We start from the raw sequence: 20,347 nt of genomic DNA, 5'->3' as shown, positions 1-20,347 counted from the left end.
TTTCCTACAGCCGCTTAAGCTTCGAACCCTGTCGCGCCTCTTTCTGGGGTAGTGGCGGCAGTCTGTGATTTTTGGCACTCACTCTCCACCATGTATGAAAAGTTCATTGACGCGATCGCGGATTGCATCTTGCAAGATACTACACTCGTCTTTACGGTTCGGCGTTTCGGAGCAGCGGCGTAGTGTTTGTCTAGTGCTCCAGCCTGCTCGCCATGAAGACCGACTTCAAGGTGCGCTCCGAGCTGTCTCTGCTGCCTCCGGCGCAACTTGGTGGTCGCTAACGACACCCAGTTCTCGAATCTGCTTGGCAGTGTGTACCGAAAAGGCAACCTCGTGTACACAGCAGACGGAACATGCTTGCTGTCGCCTGTCGGTAACAGGGTTACTGTCTTCGATCTTGTCAACAACAAATCGCATACTTTGCCGTTTGCACATCGGACCGACGTTGCTCGAATAGCATTACACCCAGGGGGACAGCTTCTGCTTACGGTAGACGAACAGGGTCAAGTCATATTAAGCCACTTCCAGCGAAGAATCGTACTTTACCGCTTCTCGCTCAAAGAGGCTGCGTCAGCTCTGGTCTTCTCGCCAAGCGGCTCGCATTTTGCTGTGGCGCTTGGTAGACGAATCGAAGTATGGAAGACACCCTCCACGCCAGGCTCCACAGATGGTGCAGACGGTGATGACTACGGCGGCCTTGAGTTCGCTCCGTTTGTTAGGTATCGGCGTTATGTTGGCCACCACGACACTGTCCAGAACATCGAGTGGAGCAGTGATTCCCGCTTCCTCTTGACAGCGAGTAAAGATCTGACGGCGCGAATATGGAGCCTAGACCCCGAGGAAGGCTTTACTCCGACCGTACTTGCCGGACATAGGACCGGTGTTTATGCTGCGTGGTTTAGCCACGACCAGGAAACCATCTGGACCGTGTCCAAGGATGGTGCGTTGTTCCGGTGGCAGTACCTTCCATCACCGGATGCGGCACCAGAAACTCTGTCCGATGGTGACGAGAGGTGGCGGATTAGTGATCGACACTACTTCTTCCAGGAGCAAGCACACCTTACCACGGCTGCCTTTCATGCCCCATCCAATCTTCTCGTAACCGGCTTCTCCAACGGACTGTTCATGCTGCACGAATTGCCAGACTTCAGCGAGATCCACAAGCTCTCTATTGCTGCCTCGAACATCGACACTGTCTCGATCAACAAGACTGGGGAATGGCTCGCTTTCGGCTCTTCGGCTCTGGGTCAGCTGCTGGTATGGGAATGGCAGTCCGAATCCTACATTCTCAAGCAGCAGGGCCACTTCGACAGTCTGAACTCACTGACATACAGTCCGAGCGGCGACCGCGTGATTACGTGCGCTGATGACGGCAAGGTGAAGATTTGGGACACCGCTTCAGGCTTCTGCATCGTCACTTTCACCGAACACACCTCGGGCGTGACTGCATGCGAGTTTGCGCGGAGAGGAAATGTCTTGTTCACTGCCTCATTGGACGGTAGTGTGCGAGCCTTCGACCTCATCCGCTACCGCTGCTTTCGCACATTTACCGCCCCCAAGCGCCTGAGCTTCAGCTCTATAGCAGTCGATCCCTCAGGAGAGGTCGTCGCTGCCGGCAGTCTGGACGACTTCGACATTCACATCTGGAGCGTACAAACCGGCCAACTCCTCGATCAACTAGCCGGTCACGAAGGACCTGTTTCAAGCTTAGCATTTGCGCCCAATGGCGGGAGTCTGATATCTGGCTCTTGGGACAGGACCGTGCGCATATGGTCTGTCTTTGCGAGAACACAGACCTCGGAGCCTCTTCAACTACAAGCCGATGTGCTGTGCGTAACTGTGCGTCCGGACAGCAAACAGTTGGCCGTTTCCACGCTTGATGGCCAGCTCACATTCTGGTCCCTAAGCGAAGGCACGCAGGAAACGGGCCTTGATGGCCGTCGCGATGTCTCTGGAGGCAGGAAAGCTACTGATCGGCGGACTGCCGCGAATGCGGCAGGCACAAAGAGCTTCAACACAGTCACGTACTCGGCTGACGGAAGCGTTGTGCTCGCCGCGGGTAACAGCAAGTATATATGTCTGTACTCCGTTGAGACTGGCGTGTTGTTGCAAAAGTACACCGTTAGCGTCAATCTCAGTCTAGAGGGAACACAAGAGTACTTAAACTCCCGCCTCCTGACCGAAGGCGGACCCCAGGCGTTATTGGACGAGCAAGGTGAAGCATCGGACCTTGAGGACCGGATGGATACGAGCTTACCGGGCGCCAAGCGAGGTGATGCTGCGCAGCGCAAAGCAGTGCCGGAAGTGAGAGTGCCTGGTGTGGCCTTCTCCCCTACTGGTCGTGCCTTCTGCGCCGCAAGTACAGAAGGCTTGCTAATCTACAGTGTCGACGCCAGCGTGCAGTTCGATCCCTTCGATCTCGACATCGATGTTACTCCCGAAAGCACGCTCAAGGTACTGACGAACCGCGAGTGGCTCAAAGCGCTCGTTATGGCTTTCCGGTTGAACAACAGCAAGCTAGTCACGAGAGTCTACCGCTCCATACCCACCACTGACATCGGACTGGTCGTGCGAGATATCCCGCAAGTCTATCTGGAGAGATTGCTAAGGCATGTAGCGAAGGAGGCAGATGCATCACCACACCTAGAGTTCAACCTGCTATGGTTGGAGAGTCTACTACGGCAACATGGGCGGGTGCTGAAAGAGCGCCAGGGCGAGTATGCGGAGGTTGTAAGAATGGTGCAGAGAGCCGTCACACGAATCCAGAATGAAATCATGAAAGTTGCGGATCAGAACAAGCATACCATTGAGTATTTGCTGGGGCAGCCGAGACCGGCAGCAGAGGTCAATGGAGATACAATGAAGATGCTGGGTAGAATTGATGGGGTGAAGATGGATCGCAGCGCTGGAGTTGTGCAAGACGAAGACATGGCCGATGGAGATGATGAGTGGATTGGCCTCGAATAGGTTGGACACTTTGACGGACGCTGCCGTTCGAGACCCGGGGCGGCCGGTCATGTCATTATACACATCGTTCGCGCACAACCCACCAGGCTTGGCGACCCTCAGACACTAGCTCAATGGTTGAGATGCTGGCCTCTATGACCGCCCTCTCTCGCTGCAACGCGCAGAGTAACAGCGCTCTCAGACTTGCCTGGCCCATGTTAACAGCATCGTGGCGACAATCTTTGGCTGAGCGGAAACCATAAACGTTACATGGCGAAGTCGCTAAGAGCGAAGGTCGAGCCGCAGCTATGCAACACTACTACCAGTCATCTCACTATCATCCCAAGAATCCGACCTGAAAAGCGGACAAACAAAATCAGTGAGGAACCACACCAAGCACCCGATTCGCAATGTCAGAGCAATAGCTGCTCGTTGCACCTCCACCATCGCTAAGATTGCTCATGTTGATGCCACCATCACCTGAGTTATACCCACGGCATGCGACGAAGAAGTTGTGGTATCTAGCCATCAACTGCTGCAGCCCGTCTCCGCCAGTGGGGCCTGGAACACCGCAAGCGCCATCTTTGACCATCTGTCGGATACTGCCTTGCGGGTTCTCACCATTGAATGAGGCGCCATTGTGCGCTTGCATGAGGCCGGTGTTATTGACGCCGGCACCCGGAGAAGAAGTGCTGTTGACACGGACTCTGCCGGTGGACTCTTGCATGATGACGGCAAGGATGCCACGTCGGTCGACGCCAGAGGGACCGGCAAACTCGTTGGCTGCATCAATAACCCACTGCGTCTCTTGCGCGGAGTTGCCCGTAGTGTTCATGATAGCGGCGTTCTGGGCTGTCAAGTGCTCCCACGTCGCCCACTTGTCCGGACTGGGGAAGTTGCTCGCTGGGCCGGAGTAGAAGTGGGGCGCTCCAGGAGCTCCGCCGCTCGAGCCACCGCTGCTCCCTCCGCCAGATGGCAAGTGTCCGCCTGCTGGGATAGTGAGGACCTCGCCAGGATGTAAGACGAACGCTGGACCTTTCACTTGAGGGTTCGCTTTCTCCAAAGCGTCCAAAGCTACGCCGGTCTTCTGTGCGATGACGGACATGCTATCTCCAGCCACGACGGTGTACTTGAGTGTACCTCCACCGCTCGAGCCAGGTCGCTTCAACACTTGGCCGACGTGGATCTCGTATGCCGGAGGCTTGACTTGCGGGTTGGCGGCCTCGAGTGCCTCGACCGTGCATCCAAGTTTCTTAGCAATGGCCCACATGCTGTCACCTGCCACGACGGTGTAGTCTCCGGAAGCCGCTTTGGATTGGATGGCCATCATGCTTGTACGCATTGGGAGCGTCATTTCGCCATTGGTCTTGATGCCGTTAGTGTGCACCTACGACCCGGTGGGTAGAAAGGTTAGCTGTGTCTTAGACATTTCGAGTGGGAATGGATATCACTTCGCTTACCATCTGCTCATCATGGACAGTGCCGTTCATGCCGTTCTGTGCATCCGCCGAGTGATCGACGCCATTAGCGTTCCCGTTCATTCCGTTCTCTTGAGCGAGACCGTGGGCTTCTCCGTTGACCGTAGTGTCTGGAGCAGCCGCAGCTTGAGCGGTACCGTTCGTACTCCCTTGTACTTCAGCAGTTGGAGGGACATGGTTGGCGGGGGCCATGGCCATACGTTGGACTCCACGCATCACACCAGGAATATGGATTACCTGACCAACCTTGATCGTGTAGTCGGGACCCTTGACGTCCGGATTGGCAGCCTTCAGAGTGTCGAGCGAGACACCAAACGCCTGGGAGATCTTCCACATAGTGTCTCCGGCTTTGACCGTATAGTCCGTAGAATTTGGGTTGGGTCTTTGAGCAGGCGGTGTAGACCCATAAGCACTCTGGCCTATGATATTGCCTTGGGGCGTGTACCGGCCTTTAGATCGATAAGAGAGGGTCAGCTGTGTCTACGACGATGGCAAGGCGAGCTACGCCGCGCTCTACTTACCAACAACATACGTCGCACCGTTAGACGCAACCGCCTTACCAACGCCGACATGGGTAGTTGACGGCCAGATCACCTGAGTATAGTGACCATAGCTACCGAAGTCACCATTGGGGATGTTCTGGCCATGATATTGCGGCTTCTCGTTGATCCAGGCGACGGCACCATCTGTCAAAGTAGCGTGGCCTGAGCTCATGTATAGATTCTCACCCTGCCCTTTGGCGCCGCTATGCTGGAATGTGTGTGTATCAGCCAAGTGCTGCGCATAGCCTTGAGCGGCTTTAGCGAGGTTGTCGTCCCACGAAAGGCTGACTCGCTTGATGCCGGACGCTGAAGCACGAGCTGGGGAGCGTCAGTGGAGATCTCGAACAGAGTGATCAATCGGGCATACCTTGGTTGTGCTTCTGGAGGCACTGATCTTGGTCAGACATCTTTGGTTGCAATAGTAGTGGATATGCACTAGGCTTCGCGTGAAATCGCTAAATGGATAACGGGGTTGAGGTCTGTTCGGTAGGCAGCACGTTCGAGCCTTCTTATACCAAGCCTCGCATCCTCTCACTCTGTCAGATGCGCAGACAAGCACATTAAGCATATTGCAGGATGCTGAGTCCGTGACGCAAGCTGGCTGGGCTGGCTCAGCCCATGTTGGAAGCATCACGAGCTCGAGAAGTCATCAAGAACCGGAGGGCCATGCTCCGATCCTGTGGCAATATTGACATGTTGCGTTCGTTGCAGGAAGACGTCCAATAGGGAGTTGACATCTTGCAGGTATTGCAGACTTGCTTTCGACTGATGGTCCGATACGGCAGAACAGCAAGCCACCTTTTAGCTGCAGACCATTCGTCGGGCCTTGAGCCTGCAACTGTGCCAGACGTTGCTTTGCGTTAGGGCAACATCAGCCCCTGATGCATCGAATACCTGATCGATTGGTGAACAACAGAACGCCCTGTGAAGCTACGGTCAGCTTTCAAGGAGGCCGCATCGAGGCTGAACAGCCATGCATGATCCGCACGGGTCCGATCCATGCCGCAGGATCTAGTTCTAGAGTAAGCAGCTAACGAGCCGCCTGCGCATGACGCGAATCCGCAAAGGGCTGGCCGCATCCAGCAGCAAAACGTACATCCTACGCAAAGCGATCCGAGTCACATTGATTGTCAGACGAATGCCATGGTGTTCACAAACGCAATGTAGCAATGGCATAGCTACATCAGTACATCTCCACCCTCAAGCAGTTGTTCTTGCTCATGACCATGTCAGTGCCGGATCCTCCAAGGATGTAGGCCTTTTTCTGTCCCACAACCTTCTCCTCATACGCAGAAGCTGCCTTGTTCGGACCGCCGCCCCAGTAGCCCTGGGTGGTGTCAAGAACGACCCTGCCGTCACTGCGCTTCACCTTCGCAGCTGCAGGAGCGCCAGATATGATTTCGTTCTGGAAGCCGTTGCGGTGGTTGCTCCCGTCCGTAGCTGCAATGGTAGCTGCACCGTCACATCCCATTTCGAGGCTGATGTCGCCCCAAGCCTGTCCGTCGTTGGCAGCCTTGATTTGGAACTCAACCCAGGTAGCGGGTTGGACGGAACCACGTTGAATACGCCCTTTGAAGTCAGTATGGAGAGATACAAACTGCGTTGCTCCGGCTTTGAGAGTCACGGAGGCCGTCGGATGGTCGAAGGTGGGTACAGCCCAGCCATTACCATTCTGGGCGTTGTCGTAGAAATTGTATGTGCACTGCTCGTGGGAGGTATTTGCCAGGATGATGCCCGGCCCTTTTGGTGTCACAGCTTCGCGGGCTACAGCATGCACAGGGTTGACCTCCGCCATGTTGATGCTAGTCCGGTGCGCGAGACTGTCAGGCTGCCCCACCATCTTGTTGTTGAGACGTGGTTTGCCCGCTCCAAGAGTAGGAGTGGCATCGCCATCATTGTATGTGATAATCAGATCTCGGATACCATTTGCTGCTGAGCTCTGAGAGCATTGCCGTTAGAACGTATCCAACCAACAGAAAATGCATTATGACATGGTAGCCTTACCTGTGCGTTATCGGCCGGGTTACCCTTATTGCCATTCCACGATCCAGTGCCAATGTAAGTTTTGCCATTCGCAAAGGTACGGACCCAGTTTTCGAGAGCCTGGCTATTCTTCGTTGCACCGATGAATGTGACGTTGCCAGCCTTGTCGAGAGTGACCATGTTCCGAATGGAATCCTGGACGCCCTGAGGCGCAGAGTGCCACGCTTTGTTCGCGTCCTGCATATAGTGAGGTGCTCCTTTACGGGTCGAATCGTCGCCCCATTGCTGTACAGTGATGTTGCCACCCGAGCCTACCTCGACACTTGTATCGAAGACGTCGTTCGCTACAAAGTTTTTTTAGGACTTGTTCTCCACCATGCCTAGCAGAAGCAGGACTAGGACTCACCACCTTTACCATTGCCGCCCTTGGTGATTTCGGCTTGCTCGCCTTCTCGGTTGTTGTGCATGGCAATGATTGCACCGGAAGAGCCATTGGCGGCATCGAATGTGCGCATCTGGCCGGCTCCGACAGTCGTCGTGTTCTGTCCCCAGCCATGTATCTCAAAGGTCTGGGCATGATTGGAAATGTTATGAATGTTAATCTTCGCCATCTTGAGCACGCTGTGCAATGCGAACAAATAGCTAAAATCGGATCTATGTGACACTGGCGGCCTCCCGTAACTTTACTCTCCGCGTGGTACACATCCTGCAGCACTTATACACCCTTCGCTGGCTATACATGGCCTGACAATTCTGGATGGCCGGTGGCTGCATCCAACGCGGCCAGGAAGGCTGAGCTCGTGCGGTAATCTTGTTGCCTTCGAGGCCACCTACCTCCACTCCAGACCGAGAGCGGCTTATTATTGGAGAGTCCATGGCTTGCAGAGTGATCAACCAGCCGTATCCTCCAACGGATGCACGTACAGCAGGCAGGGGCCGCTGCAATAGTTCGAGGGTCCAGCCGAGTCGATTGGGTGGCCTCGACAATGCGCCACCTGGCGTTTTGCCTTCTGTCCAACACTACATGCACAGTACGTCTTCGCAATAGATCTTACCGGAGCACGTGCAGAAGTGCACGCATGGAGGAAGACGGAAGAGTTTCAGGCGTCCCAATCAGCCGCAGCTGGCTGGGTGACTGAGTTAGCTCGGGGAATTTGCGGAGTCAGATGATGGCGTTTGACTCTAATTCGCTGCCTCCTTTGCACCTCCATCCACGCCGTCACCGACCGAAGGTTGCCAAAGTTGCCAAAGCTGTCGAATTGATGTTTGGGACCAGATTGGTGAATGCCAGCAAGGCTGAAAGCCTCTCAGTTGATTGGCAGATGTACGTCCTTTGGCGTTCTGCCCAGGGAGAACTATGATTCGATTTCGGCTTTCCTTCATTAATCTAGGCGCATTGCTTGCGTATTGAGGCCGCATCTAAGAACATGGTGTTTGTGCATCCTTACTGGTGGCCTGCTGCATCTCAGCTTCTCACCTTCCTGCTTCCTTCGACCAGTACTCACATCGTGTAAGCCACAAGGCGAACTTCACATCCTTATTCAAGGGTATCATCTCCGTGAATACTGGCACGAGATCGATGCCGCAGGTCCAGACAACCGTCTGCGCAGGCGAGGCTATGCTGCGTAGCAAGCCATGTTCTGACGCACAAATATGCCAGGTCGTCGCACTCTGGACTCCCGTTTTGTTCTCGGAGGTTGTAGAAGCTCGTTACAATAACACAGTAGTCGAATATTCTAGACCGCCAAGATGTAAGTAGCTTGCAAAGGCAGACGAATGCTTACCTTAACTCGCCCATACACGGCCGTAGTAAGTAGCAACAGGACTGACGAAGTTTTGGGCAGGGTTGTCAGAAAGCGTATGCTGCTCTGGGACTACACCAACACGCAGAAATGCCCGCAAATGATGGACAAGGTCAACTTCAACGGCCCGATCTCATCAGTGTGCAATTGGAACGCCTGGGTGCCACCAGAGCTCAAAGGCCGCCTGCCCTTCCGACCCATGATTCACCTGCTCCCCCAAACACAAGGAGACGAGTGGCAGTGGATCCTTAACACTAATCAACCTCTGGTAATCTACTTTAATGAGCCCGAGCGAGCTGGTATCACGCCCGAGCAAGCAGCCGACATTTGGCACAAGCAAGTCCTCCAGCTGAGGAAGAAAGGCAAGAAACTATGCAGCCCATGCTGTGCTCAGGATCCGGCTGGCAACGCGTGGATCGACAAGTTCCTGAGCCTTGTCCAGGACTCTCGTCCGGATTACCTTGGCCTGCACGTTTACGGAACTGATGGAAATGCTGCGATCAAGTATATCACTGACATGCACAACAAGTACAAATTGCCTGTCATCGTACATGAGATAGCTTCAATCTCACGTACATACAAGGACGTAGAAGGCTTTACTTTCCAACTGGCCAACTGGATGGACAAGACCGACTGGGTGTACGAGTATGCTTTCTTCGGCTGCATGGAGCAAGTCGCCGATAGCTTCGTCAGCCCAGCTGCTCAGCTTATGGTGTGAAAAGGATGATCACACCGTTGATATTGCTACCTGTCAATGATAGCTGACGAAACCGCAGAATCCGAATGGTTCATTCACGGACCTCATGTTCAAGCTGATGTAGTAAGTCATCGCAAACACCTCTTTGCGCTGTTCACAGGTTTACTGATCGGCTACTCAACAGTGACCAACCCATGCACTTCTAAGGCTATGACAGATGTCAGCGAGCGTTAGCGGAGACAGTCCTACTGTTGGATCCATGTAACAGACTTTATTGTAGGCTACTTGGACGATAGACTCGATATACAAGCGCTAGGTTCACCTGTGCTGGTATAGATGTTCTCTGCGGCCTGGGTATTCGTTGGCTAGCAGCCAACAAGTAGCCTCGCTGATGAGCGATGATCTCTAACGGTCTCTCCCATCCGGGCCTAATCTGCTGCAACCGCTACTCGGACGTCCAGCAGTACCCCGCGCATCGCCTTGAATCTAGTTCGAAAAGTACTCCTTTCCTTGCTGAGGCGCGATTACTCCTTCTCGATCGGCTGCTCAACGGCCAGTGCCGCACGCGCAGCCCTGTTCCGAGCACGTTTCTTCGCACTCCCGCTGACGTTGCCCGTGTGCTGAGGTCCTTTGCCAGCGATGGTGCCTGCAGCCTTGCTGCCTCTGTCAGTCTTGGTGCCCTCGTGGCCTTTGTTGTTCTCCTTTTGCTTCTCGACCTCAACTCTGCGATCGTATGGGTATGCCTTCAGATACAGCCGCCTTGTCGCATCTGCGTCCTCGACCGGGCAATGCTCACCACCCTTGCGAAGTGAGATGCCGAGTTCGACCGAAGCGCATATGTCAAGGCCGGGCCTAGATCTGCCGCGCAAGCCGGAATAGATATCCTGCGTGTCAACCATCGTGCTCTTCGTCCAGACGTCGTAACCTTTATAGTAGAAAGAGGTGAGGTCGTGGGTTCCGCCATGGACGACTACGGTGCGGTTCTTGACGATGTTAGCGACCCAGCCTTCGACCTTGTGGGCAGCAACCCCCCCGTTCTCGAACAAGAGACCTTGAGCTGTTACGCCGAACTCTGCCGGCTGCCAGCACTTCTTGATGTTGGCTTCGCGTGGGTAGATAGCGTCGGCGTCAAGAACGGTCTCACCAGCGGTATTGAGGCAGGTGACGCGCCCGATACGGTGCTTTTGCTTTAGCTCTCCATCAATCTTGTATTTCTGGAATTCAATATCGAGAAAGACCGGTTCGCCTTTGATCAACTTGTGGTAGAGAGGAGAGGTCTGCGTGGCTCTGCCTGGGGTAGTGAGCTGAGAAGTTGACTGCTTGGCGGAGACCTCCAGGTCTACCGCCTTGACCACGATGACTGGCATGGTTGTACTGGTGGTGGACTACTGGATTTGGACGGAAGCGGTCGCTTTGATCGTTGCTGTTGGCTTGGCGGAGTATAGCCGACCTCGAGAGCAAGTTGACTATTTCGAGGGATGTTTCGTCGATGCGTGAGATTGCAAACAAGAGCGAGCACTTGTGGTTCTTATACCAGTCTCCCACCATCATTCACAACGCCTTTGTGGTGCCAAAAGGTGAACTCAACGAATAGATCATCCTGCATGAATGACCGAATGCCATTGTCCGCCAAGCTGTGAAAGTGTTGCCGTATTGTCCCAGGCATCAGCTGGAAGGAGTCGTGTGGATCCCGGACGAGCCTACCAAATGAATACGGACTCTAAGATCGAGCACTGGGCAATCGGTAGACAGCACGTTGCTGCGTGAGGATGGAAGTGATAGGGTGCTGTTATGGTTCGTAATTCAGCGACCGGTCACAATATCTATGTAGTGGAAAGAGTTAGACTAACGAAGAAAGACTCTGCGTAAGGTCGTTACTTACAAGTCTGGTTGGTAACGAGATCTAACGCACAGGTACTGTCTGCCAAAGCAATCAGACGTCTTAAAATTTAGACGGCACTCCCCGGGGGATGTAAGCCAGGCACAGGACAACTCCAGAACCATCTGAGGCGGCTTCTCAACAGCCCGCTTGCGAACGCAGCGTGTCGCACTCCACCTACCATTCGGCATGAATAGACGGAGCGGGTTCCCACTCCTCATCTTCCATGACGATAGTGGGAACTATCTCCCTCATCAACCTTCGCATCGTCCGATTTCCGTTCCCCGGATTGCGCCCTCAAGTACAGCTGACGGGTGGCTTCAGCATCCTCAACGGGAGAATGCTCGCCGCCCGACCGGAAGTGGTCGAGACCGAGTTCCGACTCGACGCAATCCAGCAGACTCGGCTTGCTATTGCCGGCCACACCGGAGTACAGCCATTGCGTGTCGACGATCGTGCTTGTTGCCCACACATCCTGCTCGATGTAGAATGCGGTGAGGTCGTGCGTGCCTCCGTGGACAACAACAGTACGATCCTTGACCATTTCTTTGACCCAGCGTTCCACCTTCTCGGCTGGAACAGCACCGTTGTCGAAGTACAGATCGCTCCAGTTGACACCGAAACGCCTCGGTGGCAGGATCTTTTTAACGTTAGGCTCGCTGCGGTAAGCCGGAAAAACATCAAGGACGACCTCACCAGCATGATTGATGATTGCAACGCGTCCGATGCGGTGATGTTGCTTCTCGCCCGCGACCTTGTAGTCTTGGAACTCCATATCAATAAAGACGGGCTCACCAGCCTTTAACTTTTCAAAGAGAGGTACAACCTGCGTGGCGCGACATTCGGTTTTCGGCTGGCGCTTCGGTCGAACAGTAGTCGTGGTTCCGGCGGGTTGGACAGTAACAGGCATGGCTATTTCAGTGAGTTTGCTTGTTAGATCTGGTGAGTGCTGTTTCGCGGTGAATACTGGGGTGCTAACGAGTATAGTGCCAAGTACCAGACTTGGTAGGGTTGAGTGTTGACTGTGTCGCTCGTGGTTTTGGGTGGGAGGAAACAAAAGTGAGCTCTGAGCCTGCGGGTAGGTCGTTCAAAGCCCACCGCCTGCCAGACACAATGCCTCCGAGCATACATTGTGCACGTCAACAAAGGAGAGATTGTGCACTCATTCGGGCTTTGTTCGTGCTATGAAGGAAGTCTTCGCAAGTGCGCTCAGGCAGTATGTGAACCGCACCCTGTATACCATTGTATAAGCACATTCCCGAGACATTAAAAACTTGTATATAAGACGGCGAGGAACGATACAGGATAAGTGGGAAAGGACTTACACTGTGAAGAGCAGGTCGATCGCTACCTATTATACCCAGGTTGAAGACATGTCAAGCCAACCAAGGTCGCAATCAGACAGTTGTGAAGCAAATATGTTTCAAAAGCGAGACACTCAGCTACACATTTGTGCGTCCAACAAGTTGACCTCGCAAGGTCTCAAAGGTTGTTGTCCGTCCTGAACTTGTCCCAAGCCTCATTCAGCGTGCTGAAGACAGCGGCGCTCACCATACGCTGCTCCGTTGTCGCATCCTGCGGAATCTGCAGACACAGTCTCGTTAGCGCTCTGTAACACCTAGATACTCACACAATATACATGCAGTCCAATCAACCTACCTTATCAGGATGCACCTTCCCAATAGCCTTCATGTACACAATCTTGACCTTGTTAGGCATGACCAGGTCAGCCATACCCACCTTCTTCCACCCTGCACCTTCCCACAGAACGCCGTCTAAGCTCTGCAGCAAAGCGCGGAGATTGTCAGCTTTACCTCCTTTCCAAGTGTCTAGGCGCGCATCGACGGCGTCGGTAAGCGCGAACTTTTCGTCGTCCGCTTTCTCCGCCGCAGCGTTGGCCGCACGAAGCTTCTTGACGGCTTCGGCGGAGGTAGCGGAAGTCAGCGTCGGACGCTGCATGCTGTTGCCCAGACTCTTAGCTGGTGGTGCCTTGGCTGGCGAAGGTGCGATGCGGCGAACAGAAGACGAAGGAGCGGTCTTCGGTGCAGGTGCAGGTGCAGCAGCCTTCTCGCACCTGTCTCGGCTTCGTAACGCCACTGATCCACCTACACCAGCTTCAACAGCTTGTCGCCAGGCGGCAGCCGCATCGGACCATTTCTCCATATGCTCGAGAGCTTCCGCTTTGCGCGTGAGAGCTTTGCCGAAGAAGTCGCGCATGTCTTTCGTGCCTTCAGCGCCGCCGAGGTCAACGACTTCTCCCACACCTTGACCGATCCCGATAATTTCAAGCGCTCGGTCGGCGTCAGAGACCGCCGTCTTCGCGTCGCCGGTTTTGAGGGCTGTCAAGGCACGGTTGCTCAAAACAACGATCATGATAGGATGGGTCGCCGGTATAGGACCGATCGCGGCAGTGTACGACTCGTGTGCAGCGGCGTAGTCGCCTCGCTTGAAGGCTTCGCCGCCAGCTTTACGGTGTTGAGCAGAGGAAGCAAGAGCGGAAGGTGAGATTGTTGGTATGCTTCTTGCTGGTCTCGCGGGCTTGACAGGCACAGATGCCGGCTTTTGGGTCGCTGCCGCTCGCGCTGGCTGTGCGGGAGTGTGTGATGTTGTTGTGGGTGTGCGCGAGGGTGCAGGACTGAACAAGTCGACTTCGGGGTCACTTGGAGGCTCCGGTTTGGGCATAGGGCGCTGCAAGGCCTGTTAGCGCGTTACATGGCAAGGTAGAACATGATGCGAGTGAGGTTGTGAGGCATCCCACTGTTGTAGTCCTTGCCAAAGCTGCCCGTCACCGCCACCAACGCCACCCTCTCCGCTACGCCATCGCGAGGAAATGAAACACTTACTTTTCGCCTTGCAGGGCTGACGTAGGCTTCAGCTGTCTGCTCCTCATTATCCTGCCTACTCAGCTTCGTAGCAGGCCTTCGGTCTTGGGATGGCGGCGCCTGCTGCATGAATTTGGGCTGTGATGCCGGTTTGTAAGGTTGGGGTTCAGCTGGTGACCGTCCACGGCTCACCGGTTCTATGAAAGCTTCGGGTGCGGTGGCTCGACTTTCCTTCGCTAGCCTTGACTCACGAGGCGCAGCAAGCATCGCAGCTTCGTCCGTCAGATTTGCAGGCCTTGCAGCGCGCGGCTGCGTTCGCTCCGCCTTTCGTGCTTGCCTGCTGGCGGTGTCGCTATCTGACCGAGTCTCTTGCATCCACCGCGGCTGACTGGAGTCACGTTCTTGCTGAAACTCGGCCATGGTCTTCGCCATCTGCTTCTGACTTGCCTTCCAGATCGAATTGGCTCCCTTGAAAAGCTTACTGCTGAGGTCCTGCGCGACCTGAGCAGCATCTCGCTCGCCGTTCGCAGGTGATTTGCTGTTCTCTCTTCGTGTTGCCGAGCCTGCTCGCATCCACGCCGGAGTCTCACCGTCGTTACTGCGCTGCCTCCGAGGCGGGCTTCGACTGCCATGCACCGCCTTTCGTTGTCTGCTCTCGACATCACTCCGTGCTTTCTGCCGAGACTCTTCGTGTGCTTGCTGCAGTAGCCAACCAACCGCGGCTTGCACGTTCCCGCCATTCTCTGCCAAGGCTATCTGAGCATTGTCCGCAGGGAAACCCATCTCTACCAGTTCAGCTACCGAGCGATCCACCGGTTCCTGACCCGTTTCCCGTGCCACCACGTGACTAGTGTCCGCTTCACGCTCAACTCTCCGTAGGCTTATGGGAGGTCTTTCCGCTACAGGCTTGCCGAGATCACCAAGTATATCCTCGTCGTCAAGTGTAGCTCGTATTGCAGGTGGGACAGCGTGGCCGTTGCCAGACTTAGTCGCACCAAGGCCAAACGGATCGTCATCCTCATCGTAGCTTCCCAGGTCGCTCTGCGCCTTCTGAGCTACTGCTGGGGTACTCGTGCCACTAACACCATTCGACACCGGCGGTGGAAAGTGGCTAGCATTGTCAACCGGTGCTGATCGGTTGAAAGCAGCCAGTATATCGTCTTCGTCGTTGTATACGGCCGGAGAAGGCACCCTGATCTCGGGCGTGCCTCTGCCGCTACCCAGAGTGTCCCATAGCTGCGAATGCTGTGTCTGAGATCGCTGCCTCTCCTCCAGAAGTTGCCTCTGTCGCTCTTGAATTGACAAGTTATCTGCGGCCTTTTGCGACTTCAGTGACAGTAAGCTGCCAAAGCTATCGCTCGCCGGCTTCGCCGTGCCATTGACGGTGCTGGAGGGTCGACTGATGGTCTGTGGAGATGTGGCACCCGAGACTGAGACCGAAGCCTGCGGACTCGCACGGAAACCGCTGTAGCCGGAGGCGAAGGGAGTAGGTTTCAAGGGAGCGGTGTTGGCGGCTTTCGGCGGAGCCTGCCAGTCCTCGCCTAGAAGGTCGTCCATGTCCAGCGCATGTAGGCTGGTATCCCGTCAACTCTCGAGCTGGCAATCTACATAAGAGCACCCTGTCCCATGAAGCATCGTGTGTACATGGTAAGCGAGGCATCCATGAGAAAGATATGGCTTGGCAAGGTGTAGGGTCAATGGCGATGGTGAATGTCAAAAGTCTCTGCTACGTGACTCCACGGTTGCCAAATGGACGGCACAGTTGATGGCTCAGATGCTCTTTGTGTTAAATCCTCGACATCAGAAGAGTTCCTTGACGGCCGCAGAAGGCTCTACAACATCATGCTTCCGTGAAAGGTATCTGGTGACAGATGTCGAGAGCAGCTACATTACTACTACGAACTCGCATGTTAACAGCGGAAGGGACTACAGCATGTATGGAGCGTTTACAAGTATAAGACTTTACGTGACCACGCAGAACGATTCCCGTTGACGGAAGACGTATTCACGCTGGCTTGCAGTACATCGTCGAGGTCCTCAGAGTCCAGAAAGCTGTATAGAAGCCAGGTACATGACCCACCCATAGACTCCTCGTGCTCGGAACAGGATCAAGTATGATGGGCCAGGCGGCTGAGGTAGAATCAACACAAATGGCCTCAGCAAAGTATGTATAACGAGGTATTCGTCGCGACACGTTTCTACATCATCACCCTCTCATCCGATTCACACTCCATCTCCTCACGATGAACTCTCTGATCTTATACCGCGCGAACAACGCCGTCACATCGCTCACACTGCCCGTCCCTGTAGTCGTTGGCGGCGGAGGAGGCACATCGACATAACACAACACCAACGTCTTAACAACATGACTCTGCACGCGATTGAGCGCATGCAGCCACCACCAATCCTTCTCCCCGTTCCCTTCCCTCCTGCGCAATGACCTCCCTTTGGCAGTCGCCCAATACGTATGCGTATAAGCAGGCATGATGACGACAGCAAATTCGGCATGACTAAAGACTGGTCCGCGGTTGTAGAGCAGGAAGTCGACCCCGAACTTGATGCCCGGCCGTACGACCCAGCCGAGAGAGCGGAAGTGATGGTATGTTGCGTAGGAGAGGAGGAAAGGGTTGTCCGGTTCGATGTCGATTACGCTTCGATCGGTGCTAGCGCTGGGCGACAGGGAAGGCTCTGTGACCGCATTGGAATCGGTAACCTGGCGGCTGACGTCGCGAGCGTGTAAGGGTTGATCGTTGAGAGATATGGCGGGATGCTGGAGGAGGGCCTGATGCTTCGTCACTGAAGATGAGGCGGGTTTGTGCGGGGTCGCGAACAAGTCCAGCAGCTCCGGTGGCGAGAGCTTCTTGGATGATGTGGAGTTCGGGTGCGTCACGGCGAGGACTCCGAGGGCGTAGGAGAGGAAGAAGGCTTCTTCGGGCGTGAGCTGAAGATGTTCCTGGTTCTTGATGTCGGGTTCAGGCTCGTCGTCTTCCGCGTCTTCGCCCACTTGCTCCCTTCTCCGAGTCTGAGAGCGTGATTCCGAGGCCGGCGTTTCTGCCGTGGGGTTGCCGTTTGGTATTAGCGGATCGTGCTCCGTTGCAGTCGCTGGGTCTAGTAGCTCTGAATCGGGAACTCGCTCGCCCGGCCTACCGTCTTCCACTTGGAGATCAGTCTCGTTCCTCATCAACGGATCTAGAACTTGTTCGTCACGCTTAGTCCCATTAGGAGGATATTGCTCTCCACCCTCCTCCACCGCCCCCCCCTCCTCAACAGCCCTCTGCCTTAAGATCCTCTCCCTCTCCGCCCTCGCGCGCTCAAGCTTAAACATCCTCCTCTCCTCCCTACGCGCTTTCGTCGCGTCCTCTGGCGCCACCTTCACCCGCCCCTCCCTCGCACCCTTCGCCTCCTTCCTCCTCGCCTTCTCCCGCTCCAACCAACCCATCTCGCTCCGACTCAAACTTCCCTTGCCCCAGAACCCCATCTCCCACAACGCCTTCACGGCCCTCGGGTCCGTGACGTGGACGCTGTGGGTCTCCGGGCTGAAGACGCCGGGGTAAAGTGGGGAAGGGTGGGAGGATGGGGGAAAGAGGAGGTGGGAGAGGTAGGTTGCTACGAGGTGGAGGAGGGAGAGAGGGTGGGAGGGGTGGAAGGCAGGGAGAGGGTGGATTGTCAGAGGGAGAGGGGATGTGTAGATTTGGTTTGGATTGGGCTTCCTTTTGCGTGCGGGTCTGGGGTTGGGATGGGGATTTGCTTGGGTTGCTTGGGCATTTGTTGATTTGGTTGTGGGAGTATCCGGAGCGGCGCTATTGGTTGCCCTCCCGTTGCAGTTAGTGCTTTTCGTGGTAGCAGAATCATTCGTCGTGGAAACATTGGATTGTCTAGAGGTGCGGTCGCTAGTTGCGTCCTTCGGAGCATGGCCATTTGCCACCGCCATTGCTGGCAGCCTCTATTGTAAAGATTTTCCAGATCCTGTAAGGGGACAATGTTATTCCATCGGCATGTTGGGCTCGGTTCTTGCTGTTCAGATGGAGGGAGGTTGTTGCAGATCTTGCCGTGGATGAGTAAGTCGACGATCGGATGACTGTCAAGCTTTGATGCGGTGGGCCGTGCCTTGCGTACCTGCCGCATTCGATGGCGAGTAGCTGTCATCTTGACTATCTACATTAGCACCGTTTGCGTCCCTCATCATCCACAACATGTCGGCGGCGCGGTGGTCCTACCGCTTCCCGAGAGCAGTCTCACGACTTGAGATACGGCAAACAAGCAGAGCTATTCGGCGGGTGGAGCAACGGCGATGGGTACAGAAACCTCCGCCACGACATCGACCGTGGACCGGCAGACCAGAGCATGGGCAGGACAGCAATGATGCCTTCACACAACGCATGCGACAGCATAATGAGGACCAGCAGCAAGATGCGCAGGAACAGCAACCCTCTCAACCACAACAACAGCAGCAACAACAACCCGGACCCAACACCCAACTCGCCACCGCCCTCGCCCAGTCCGACACCTCCGACCTCGTCACCTCTGTCAACATCCCCTCCGACCCCCATGCCGTCCTCCCACCACACCACCCTGCCCTCTCCCTCCTCTCCAACAGCAGCCTTGTCATCCAGCGCCAGATCGAGATGATGAACCTCATCATCGGCTTCGAGCAAGCCAACCGCTACGTGATAATGAACGGCACGGGAGAGACGCTCGGCTACATCGCAGAACGCGACCACGGACTCGGCAGCGCCTTTGCGAGGCAAATGTTCAAGACGCATCGTAGTTTCACCACCCACATCTTCGACGCGCAGGAGAAGGAGGTGCTGAGGATACACCGGCCGTTCGCATACATTAACAGTCGGATACGGATATACGATCCAATACCAGAGGGTGGGTATGATGGAGAAAATGCGGCGGAGAGGAGTACTGCATTGCAAGGCACCTCCGCCACCTCAGCTGTGCAACCAGGCTCAACTGCTCAAGTCTCCCCACTCAAGTTGGAGGAGATGCGCATCATTGGCGAATGCCAACAATCCTGGCACCCTTTCAAACGGAACTACAACCTCTTCACCTTCCGCCCACTCACGCCTCCACCAACTGCATCCTCCCAACCTCGCCTCGAATCCGGCGACCAGCCCAACACAACCTCCACCGCTCTAACCGAAGCCTCAGTACCAGACCAAGCAATCGAATCAGGCATGTCCCAATTCGCCCACATCTCCGAACCCCTCCTCTCCTGGGATTTCAACCTCCGCTCCGAAGACGCCGGGCTGATCGGGACCGTGAACCGCAATTTCTCCGGTTTCGCACGAGAGATCTTCACGGACTCTGGCGTTTACGTACTACGCATGGATAGCGCCGCGCAGTCTTCCGTGCTCGAGAGCAAAGAAGGACAAGAGGTAGCCAAGTATGAGCGAGAAGCGACGGGTATGACGTTAGATCAACGAGCCGTCATGTTGGCGACGGCGGTGAGCATCGATTTTGATTACTTCTCCCGCCACTCGCATGCGGGTGGGGGTGGAGGTTTCTTTCCCATCTTCTGGCCCATGGGCGGAGGCACTGCTGCTGAAGGCGCGGGCGCCGCGGGTGCGGGAGCTGGTGCGATCGAAGGAGCGGGCGGCGCGGCGGCTGGAGGAGCCGGGGCGATGGAAGGCGCGGGCACAGCAGTGGGAGCTGCGGGACGTGCGGCTGGCGGAGTAGGTGCAAGCGAGTCCGGAATAGCGGCTGCGGGTACGATGGCTGGGTACGAAGCTATGCAGCGGGGCGCTTATGGACAGCAGCAAGGTGGACAGCCGTTACCGGGTGATCCGGCGAACGAGGCGGTGTTTGATCCGGATGGACAACAGCGGCAAGCGCAGCAGAGCCAGGGTGAAGGTCAGGGTCAGCCGGGCGAGCAGCGGGAGGGCGGTGGGAATTGGTGGGATAACGACAATGATCAAGATCCGTGGGGCGGTGGAGGTGGTGGATCGCCGCCGCCGAGTGCGGGCGGAGAGGGTGGAGGAGGTGGAGGATCGAGCTGGACTGACGCACTAAGTGACTTCTTTGGCGACGGGGATGGTTGAAGGCCGATGCACTGCATGGGTTGAGCACGACTTTTTCATCGGCGCATGACGGCATACAGGTTCAGCAATTTGGTCGTGAGGTACATGTGGAGGCGCTTCGTACTCTCTGCTCTTCGCTCTGATTGAGCTCTTCAGCGTTGACATTGCATAG

The 20,347-nt window shown here is 55.5% G+C and overlaps 10 protein-coding genes across 10 annotated transcripts; 4 read left to right on the top strand and 6 right to left on the bottom strand.

Annotated features, from left to right (window-relative positions):
* Positions 1-212: 212 nt before the first annotated feature.
* BAUCODRAFT_150474 (uncharacterized protein) lies at positions 213-2,967 on the top strand (the record flags this gene model as incomplete). Its single annotated transcript, XM_007680935.1, has 2 exons — positions 213-230; positions 292-2,967. 2 exons carry the CDS (start codon positions 213-215, stop codon positions 2,965-2,967), a joined length of 2,694 nt encoding a protein of 897 aa, XP_007679125.1.
* Positions 2,968-3,337: 370 nt separating this feature from the next.
* On the bottom strand, positions 3,338-3,853 carry BAUCODRAFT_47782 (uncharacterized protein; the record flags this gene model as incomplete). The annotated part of the gene is made up of 1 exon (XM_007680531.1): positions 3,338-3,853. A coding segment is annotated over one exon (516 nt), but the record flags the coding sequence as incomplete, so codon positions are not given.
* Positions 3,854-4,485: 632 nt separating this feature from the next.
* Positions 4,486-5,150, top strand: BAUCODRAFT_227761 (uncharacterized protein). The gene has a single exon (XM_007680934.1). It carries the CDS (start codon positions 4,599-4,601, stop codon positions 5,004-5,006), a length of 408 nt encoding a protein of 135 aa, XP_007679124.1. The 5' UTR covers positions 4,486-4,598; the 3' UTR covers positions 5,007-5,150.
* Positions 5,151-5,761: 611 nt separating this feature from the next.
* Positions 5,762-7,397, bottom strand: BAUCODRAFT_228063 (uncharacterized protein). The gene is made up of 2 exons (XM_007680933.1): positions 6,971-7,397; positions 5,762-6,905 (listed from the first exon to the last, which is right to left on the bottom strand). Exons 1-2 carry the CDS (start codon positions 7,190-7,192, stop codon positions 6,150-6,152), a joined length of 978 nt encoding a protein of 325 aa, XP_007679123.1. The 5' UTR covers positions 7,193-7,397; the 3' UTR covers positions 5,762-6,149.
* Positions 7,398-8,333: 936 nt separating this feature from the next.
* Positions 8,334-9,961, top strand: BAUCODRAFT_36750 (glycoside hydrolase family 128 protein). The gene is made up of 4 exons (XM_007680515.1): positions 8,334-8,700; positions 8,794-9,473; positions 9,528-9,571; positions 9,633-9,961. Coding segments are annotated over exons 1-2 (678 nt in total). The 5' UTR covers positions 8,334-8,698; the 3' UTR covers positions 9,470-9,473; positions 9,528-9,571; positions 9,633-9,961.
* Positions 9,962-9,972: 11 nt separating this feature from the next.
* BAUCODRAFT_150470 (uncharacterized protein) lies at positions 9,973-10,815 on the bottom strand (the record flags this gene model as incomplete). Its single annotated transcript, XM_007680932.1, has 1 exon — positions 9,973-10,815. The coding sequence occupies one exon, from the start codon at positions 10,813-10,815 to the stop codon at positions 9,973-9,975; it is 843 nt and encodes a 280-aa protein (XP_007679122.1).
* A 729-nt stretch (positions 10,816-11,544) lies between these two features.
* BAUCODRAFT_150469 (uncharacterized protein) lies at positions 11,545-12,237 on the bottom strand (the record flags this gene model as incomplete). The annotated part of the gene is made up of 1 exon (XM_007680931.1): positions 11,545-12,237. The coding sequence occupies one exon, from the start codon at positions 12,235-12,237 to the stop codon at positions 11,545-11,547; it is 693 nt and encodes a 230-aa protein (XP_007679121.1).
* A 239-nt stretch (positions 12,238-12,476) lies between these two features.
* On the bottom strand, positions 12,477-16,030 carry BAUCODRAFT_227750 (uncharacterized protein). Its single transcript, XM_007680930.1, has 4 exons — positions 14,171-16,030; positions 12,987-14,015; positions 12,653-12,911; positions 12,477-12,559 (listed from the first exon to the last, which is right to left on the bottom strand). Exons 1-3 carry the CDS (start codon positions 15,704-15,706, stop codon positions 12,810-12,812), a joined length of 2,667 nt encoding a protein of 888 aa, XP_007679120.1. The 5' UTR covers positions 15,707-16,030; the 3' UTR covers positions 12,477-12,559; positions 12,653-12,809.
* On the bottom strand, positions 16,031-18,211 carry BAUCODRAFT_227890 (uncharacterized protein). The gene has a single exon (XM_007680929.1). The coding sequence runs from the start codon at positions 18,078-18,080 to the stop codon at positions 16,356-16,358; it is 1,725 nt and encodes a 574-aa protein (XP_007679119.1). The 5' UTR covers positions 18,081-18,211; the 3' UTR covers positions 16,031-16,355.
* A 317-nt stretch (positions 18,212-18,528) lies between these two features.
* On the top strand, positions 18,529-20,196 carry BAUCODRAFT_75080 (uncharacterized protein; the record flags this gene model as incomplete). Its single annotated transcript, XM_007680618.1, has 1 exon — positions 18,529-20,196. One exon carries the CDS (start codon positions 18,529-18,531, stop codon positions 20,194-20,196), a length of 1,668 nt encoding a protein of 555 aa, XP_007678808.1.
* Positions 20,197-20,347: the final 151 nt, after the last annotated feature.

This window comes from Baudoinia panamericana, assembly GCF_000338955.1.
Source record: "Baudoinia panamericana UAMH 10762 unplaced genomic scaffold BAUCOscaffold_10, whole genome shotgun sequence".
NCBI classification, from domain to species: Eukaryota; Fungi; Ascomycota; class Dothideomycetes; order Mycosphaerellales; family Teratosphaeriaceae; genus Baudoinia; species Baudoinia panamericana.
The sequence above is the reverse complement of the archived record's forward strand: the minus strand, read 5'-3'. Positions and strand labels throughout refer to the sequence as shown.

Bases quoted from the DNA above. Each gene is read 5' to 3' on its own strand.
- BAUCODRAFT_227761 (XM_007680934.1), top strand. From the start codon at position 4,599: ATGGTTGGCGGGGGCCATGGCCATACGTTGGACTCCACGCATCACACC.
- BAUCODRAFT_228063 (XM_007680933.1), bottom strand. From the start codon at position 7,192: ATGCAGGACGCGAACAAAGCGTGGCACTCTGCGCCTCAGGGCGTCCAG. The intron at 6,906-6,970 runs GTAAGGCTACCA...CAATGCTCTCAG, and splicing joins ACCCGGCCGATAACGCACAG to AGCTCAGCAGCAAATGGTAT.
- BAUCODRAFT_227750 (XM_007680930.1), bottom strand. From the start codon at position 15,706: ATGGACGACCTTCTAGGCGAGGACTGGCAGGCTCCGCCGAAAGCCGCC. The intron at 14,016-14,170 runs GTAAGTGTTTCA...CAGGCCTTGCAG, and splicing joins TCAGCCCTGCAAGGCGAAAA to CGCCCTATGCCCAAACCGGA. The intron at 12,912-12,986 runs GTAGGTTGATTG...CTGTGTCTGCAG, and splicing joins GGAAGGTGCATCCTGATAAG to ATTCCGCAGGATGCGACAAC.
- BAUCODRAFT_227890 (XM_007680929.1), bottom strand. From the start codon at position 18,080: ATGGCGGTGGCAAATGGCCATGCTCCGAAGGACGCAACTAGCGACCGC.